The sequence below is a fragment of the Phoca vitulina genome, unplaced genomic scaffold (assembly GCF_004348235.1).
Source record: "Phoca vitulina isolate PV1807 unplaced genomic scaffold, GSC_HSeal_1.0 scaffold40, whole genome shotgun sequence".
NCBI lineage: Eukaryota > Metazoa > Chordata > Mammalia > Carnivora > Phocidae > Phoca > Phoca vitulina.
The window spans coordinates 10,806,041-10,812,176 of NW_022589743.1; the positions used below are offsets into that span (position 1 = coordinate 10,806,041).

Genomic DNA, 6,136 nt, shown 5'->3' on the forward strand with positions numbered 1-6,136 from the left:
CACCACCTAGAGCACAGCTCATTTCCATTTGCAGCGCCCGGAAGCACAGACCCTATTCGTTCTTGAAAACCTGGGTCTCTTGACCTGTGGGTCGTGGCGCTTTTCTGAAATGACCACACGTGGCATCACGTTTTGTCTGCGCTGGGCTTGCTTTCTCCCCAGCTGGAGCTGTCGGGACTGCGGGCAGAGACACGGGTATCTTTGCCCTCCGGGGTCCAGGGCAGCAGCGCCCAGCATTTTGGGCCGAGGCCTCCCTTTCCCCTCAGCCACACACCCCCCTGGTGCATCTGGCTCTCGATTACCCCCTGGGCAAGCAGACGGGCTTGGGGCGGGGCGTGGGGGCTGGAGGGCCCGGAGCCAGGGAGGACGGCGTCCGGGCCCCTCGTGGCGCAGTGTCTCAGAATTACATATTCATGCTGGCAACCACGGTCTAGTTCTAGAGATAATTTCCTTTCCCAGAATATGACAATCTGTTCCCGTGTATAGCGTGCTGATGACCTTAACAATTGTGCAATTTTAGGGACCTTTGATTGCAACGGCCTTTACAAATGGATACCATTGAGCAGGTGCTTCCGTTGCCACCCCACTCTGAGGTACTACCTTCTCTGCCCTGTGTCCCCGCCCTGCCGGGTGCGTCGTACGTGTGTGTGCCCTGGCATGCAAGTACGCACGGGCCCTGGCCCCATCGCGCCAACACCTCTCTCTCCTCTTCCCCGACCCCTTGGCAGGAGGGTGGGGGCAAAAAATCCAGTCTTGTACTCTCTCATTCTTCTCTCCAGCTGTAATCATGACCCCCACCTTTTTTTTTAATTCTTCTTGATTTGATTCTTTTGATTCCCTTTCTTTATCTTCTTCCCCACCCCCTCATCTCTCTCCGTCTTGAAATACAATCAAGAGTGTAGGAAACTGGAAGGTGATCTGGTGCTGTTGCCTGTCCTGGGGGGATGGAGGCAGGAGAAGCCTGGGCTTCGGCCAAGCCTGGGGGCGGGGGCCAGGGCCAACCCCTCCAGGGTCCCACGAGATGGCCTTTCAGGTCCCTGGACCCTTTCGGCCCCCCAGCACTCACTGGCTTTGGCCAATGGGGTTCATGCAGTCAAACAGCCAGACTCCATCTTTTAGTGAAAAGAAAACATTTTTGCCAGTAACTACTGAGTAATTATCCAGATTACCGCACGAAAAGCAAATTAAATTAACGACATCACCTGCGTAACGTGGATTTGGATCCCTGCCAGTTTCCTAACCTTTTAAACTGAGCTCAAGTTAATTAAACATTTTTTTAAATCACTTTGATGGGGGTATGGAAGGGGCGGAGTGGAGGAGAAGGGGGGGTTGGGGCAGTCAGTGAAGGAGCCTCTTGCCACGGTCTCATTGGAAAATGAGTATCTGTTGCTCTCGGGAGGAACCCCGAAAAGGAAGAGGGGTTCTCTCGTGAAAGCTAAGTGCGTACTGTGTTAGCGCATTAGTTTGGGGGCTTGAGACATGGGTCTGTCAAGAGGGAGGGTGACAGCTGAGGCCGGGCCTGGGTCCCTGCTGGGGCAGGAGTGCCTTTCCCTCTGGGAGTTCGGATGTAGGAGAAGCAAGGCTGGAGATGGACTTGACACTTTGGTTTGTGGTTAGTAAGACCCCTCTCTCATAGAGGGGATCACTCTAGGCCCCCAAGTCAGCCAGAACTCTCTCGGGTGGGCCCAGTTGGGGGACCAGATTGAGTTGAGCTCCATAAATCTCTCTGGATTTCTCTAATGTTGCTGCTAAGGAATCACCTCAACTAATGCAACCGCCTCTCTTAACCAAATAAACCCCGTGTGTGAATTCTCCCCACCCCTCACCTCCACTTCCCTTCGAGCACTGACCCGGCCATTGCTGGCCAGAGCCAGAGGCCACTAACAGTTTGAAGGAGAGCTACTCACTACTAATTAAGCTGGGTTTGGGGGCCCAGGGGAAGTAAGGTTCCTCTGAGAGCAAAGTGGACTGAACTCCCCAAGAACTCTGGGGATTGGAGGTGGCTCCAGCCCTTTGTGGAGTCAGATGATGAGGGGATGGGACAGCTACCAGGCACAGCAGACCCCTGCAAGGTCAGACACTGCGGCTGCCCGGCTGTCCTTGCACTCTCCCTCCCCTGGAAATGAGGATGGGGTAGGGCTTCCCACCACAGCCCGCTCTCCCCTCCACGGCCGCTATAGGAGCCAGGGGAGGGCAAGGCATCCAGCCCATCCTCCTCATCCAACTCTAGGACCCGATTCCCACAGAAGGATAACGTAGCCAAGAGACTGGCGGTACTCACCCCACCACCCTCCTCCAAAATGGATGAAGTGAACCAATTGAGTCACATGTTCGAACCGAAACACACACTTTGTCCATGACCGAGGTTTCGTTCTCTGACATTTAGTCCCCTCCACAGAGGAGGTGCCCAGGCTCATGGTGGACTCAGGGAGACTCAGCAAGTCTGTGAGTCGCGGGCCTGTTTTTATTTTCTATAACCAAAGCTGGTTATTTGTTGCATATGTTTTTCCTGAGCTTGAGTCCTCGATACGAAATATAATTTTTTTAGATTTTTTTAAATCTGCATTTTCAGTTATTGGCAGTCATTGACGGTATCTGATAAAGTAGTTTTTTAAACATTTGGCTTTGAAAACCCGAAGTTTAACCAGAACAAAAAGCATCCCTCATCAGTTTGCAATTCACCCAGTGTAGCCAAACACCCAGCATGGCCGCATTTGCTGACCACATTTCCTGCCACTCCCCCCCCCCCCAAAGAATTCACCAGTGCCGTATCAAATCAGCAAAATAGCAAACGAGCACAGTGAGTTGCAGAGCTGTCCGCTCCCCAGTGTCAGGCGTGGTGAAGATGTCAGATTTCCCAAGCCGTGATCCCAGTAAGCTGTTAACCTGGCCGTTTCCAGACATACTCAGTAGCCCAATGTAGTTGTTCTGTGGAAGCGCTAGTTGAGAAGTTGGAATAAATAGTATGTTTGCCTGACACATCTTCTCTCTCCTTCCACTTCCCACTTTATGTTCTCCTCTGGGCATCCGTGACCTTCCGCGCCCTGCAGAGCATACCTGGATGTCCAGGCAAGACTGGGCGAAGTTTCTGAGTGGCCCTTTGTTTAGGTGATGTCATCAGACCTGGACCCCCACCAGCCTCACTCCCCATCCCAACCAGAGATGGCTCACTTCGGATCGAGGGTTGACTACATCTCATCATCTCACGAATCTGCTGTAATATAAGACAACAGCTTTTAAATGTGTATATAACCCATGATTTTTGGTTTTGTTTAGTTTTGTTTTTCTTGATGGTTTCCCTTCCTCTTCTCTCTTCCCCCCCTTCTCCTTTTAAATCTCTTTGAATCACATTTGGTAGTGATTTTGACTTAGTCCGGTAGTCATATAGCTTTAATATCTAGTTAAAAGCTAACCATAGTATAATTGTTATATTAAGGTATTATTTTTCTCTTAAAAAGATTTTTTTTTTTGCTTGTTTTGATTCTGTTCTCACTTTTAAAGGATGCTGAGATGGTAATATTCCTCAATATTTTGGTACCAATTCTGAGACTGTATGGCTTTTCCAGTGGAGCACATTGTGCGTCTGTGGAAGCAAAGTTGTGAAGTGTGGAGCGGGAGGTGGGCATAAACTTTCTCCTTTGCGTCGTATAAGTGAGATGTAGTAAGCTAATTAACAGACTCTATAGCGGTTCTTTTTTGTGATGTCTCTTTGTTAACCTAAGTATATCTATTTTCGGCAATAAGGTAAGGACGACCATGTTTTGAGTGTCCTCCTTTTCTATAAGTGCTTTTTTTCTGTTGAAAGAGGTGATATTATAAGGTTTTTTGAAATTGTGAATTCTAAAAAAAAGAAGCGTTGTAAATACAATTCCATTAACTACATAGAAACTATTAAGAAAGAGAGAATCAAAAATATTTTTGTGAGGGAGTCGGTCCCAGGCAGTTCGATGCTCTGTGGAAGGAGGAGGAGGGGAAGGCATGATAACCGAGTCGGTTCCCAGGCGGAAGGACACCCCCCCGCCCCCGCTGCCAGGACGACCCCCCGGGAGAAGTTAGAACACTGTTTAGCTCCTTCTGTCTGTGTGATAGACCTAAGAACTGTATGAGCGTCATACCAGCATATTAACCTCTCGTCTGTGCACAGCTTCAAATGTTACCGTCTAGTTAGATTTTTATTTAAAATATGAAAAACTGCTTTTCCCAAGACGTTTTTTAAAAACAAAGCTACAATTTTAATATTTAACATATTTAAAGTTTCAAAGCACACCTGTTTGGCTTGGGTGGGAAGGGGGTGGGGGGACATTCTTTTTTCAGTCTTAATTTTTAAATATTTGATCATTTTCTATTGTCCAACCATTTCAGCACCTCCAAAGGTCCCTAGGACACTTCGCCTCTCTTTGCTCCCCTGCTCCCCCACCGGCTCCTCCCAGCTCCAGGGCTGGGGGCGGAGCTCAGGCCAGGGGCGGAGAAGCCTGCATTAATGAAAACTTTTCTCCATTCACTTCCTATTTACAAATTAGGAGAGCAACCTTTTGGTTTATATATTTTTTTTAATACCTCAGTGCTGCAAGTATCACCAGAGAGGCTATGGAAGAATTTTTTTTTTTAATTTATTGTAGATGTAAACAGAATTTTAAAAATAAAAAAAGTATAAACATCGCTGCACTGTGACTGGTGGGAAAAACTGACAGTTTCCTGTTTGCACATGTTTAACATTTGGCTGTTATAATATATGGTCCTCAGTTGGGGAAAGATACTTATGATGAAGGATATTTTTTAATTTAACTTTTTTTTAATATTGGTAATAGGTCGGCAACAGCAACTATAGAAGTACAACTCAATAGATGGCATTAAAACATATTGTAGTGTGGATATATATTTTTTCTTTTTTAAAATGTGATATTGACGTTTTATTAATATTTTTTAAATTGTTACGTTTATAAATTTGGTACTTAAGGCACAGCCAGTATGAGACACTGAATGCGACATTTATTATAAAGAGCTGCTGCACTCCTATTTTTATAAATTTTACTAACAAAGTAGACTAATGTAGACATTCACAGACATGGTAGGGCAAAAGCATCTTCAAACGAAAGGCTCCAAAATGCTAACTCAGAAAGAAAGAAAAAAAGCCTTTTTCAATTCTAATTAAACAGCAACAACATTAAAAAAAAAAAAATCTTGTTTTTCTGATTCAATGTTAGGTTGTTTGGTGAGGGGTTTTTGTTTTGTTTTGTTTTTTTCTTTCTTTCTTTTTTTATTTCCAAACAACCAAGTTAAGTAAAATGCTGGGCGCTTTTAAAATATCAAAACTTGTTCAAGTGATAAAATAACAAAATAGAAGTTTTATGAAAAAAGAAAAAAGACCATAAATTCCCAGAAATTCAGTGTCTAGACTAGGGAATTTAATTACTCTTTTGTCCATGTTGGTGATGTACTGTAGAACCCTTCCTTTCTCTGCATCCCCCATCACCTCATAGAAGACTCTTCGTTGATCACTGTCTGTTAATAATGTATAAAATGGCTATCTTGTAAGCGTGCTGTCCTCGTACTAGTGTAGTGACTTTTTTTCTTCTCTTTCTTCTAGTACATATTGATAGGTATAACGTAATTAAGGTTTAAAAAAAAAATTAGACATAGTTATTCAGATTTAGGACCAGTAAGGATAGAACTTTCTCTTATTTATGAAAAAAAAATTGCTAATAATTTTGGGGCAGTTTTTTCCTTTGGTTTTTTTTTTTTTCAATTTCAACTTTTTATTTTATTTTTGCTGATCTGATGTGGTTTCAACTAACCCAAGGTCTCATGATGTTCAAATGCCGGCAGACTCTATGGCGTTTTGTAGATTCCCAACCCCCCCCCCCAAACTGTGAAGGGGTGTGCCATACTACCTTAAATGCTAATGCTAGATATGCAAAACTGGATTTTTTTAATTTATTTTTTAAAAGAGGGAGGCATGGTATATTAAAATGATTTTACTAAGAGAAAAAATATTTTTTTAAGAATGCTCAGAAGAAATTGATAATCTGTGTGAATATGTTTTAGATGTTTATAATACCTTTTGAAGAGACCCAGTAGCCCATAGCACAAATCTCGTGGAAATCTGATATGTTTTAATGTGGCTACCTAGGTTAAG

At 44.4% G+C, this 6,136-nt stretch overlaps 1 protein-coding gene across 1 annotated transcript in view; it reads left to right on the plus strand.

The window, feature by feature from the left end:
* Window positions 1-5,153, plus strand: part of MSI2 (musashi RNA binding protein 2) — a 382,942-nt gene extending 377,789 nt beyond the window's left edge. The window contains exons 12-13 of the mRNA XM_032429243.1: window positions 521-593; window positions 3,051-5,153. Coding sequence (XP_032285134.1) covers window positions 521-562 — 42 coding nt within the window. The 3' untranslated portion in view covers window positions 563-593; window positions 3,051-5,153. The remainder of the gene's footprint in view (window positions 1-520; window positions 594-3,050) is intronic.
* Window positions 5,154-6,136: the final 983 nt, after the last annotated feature.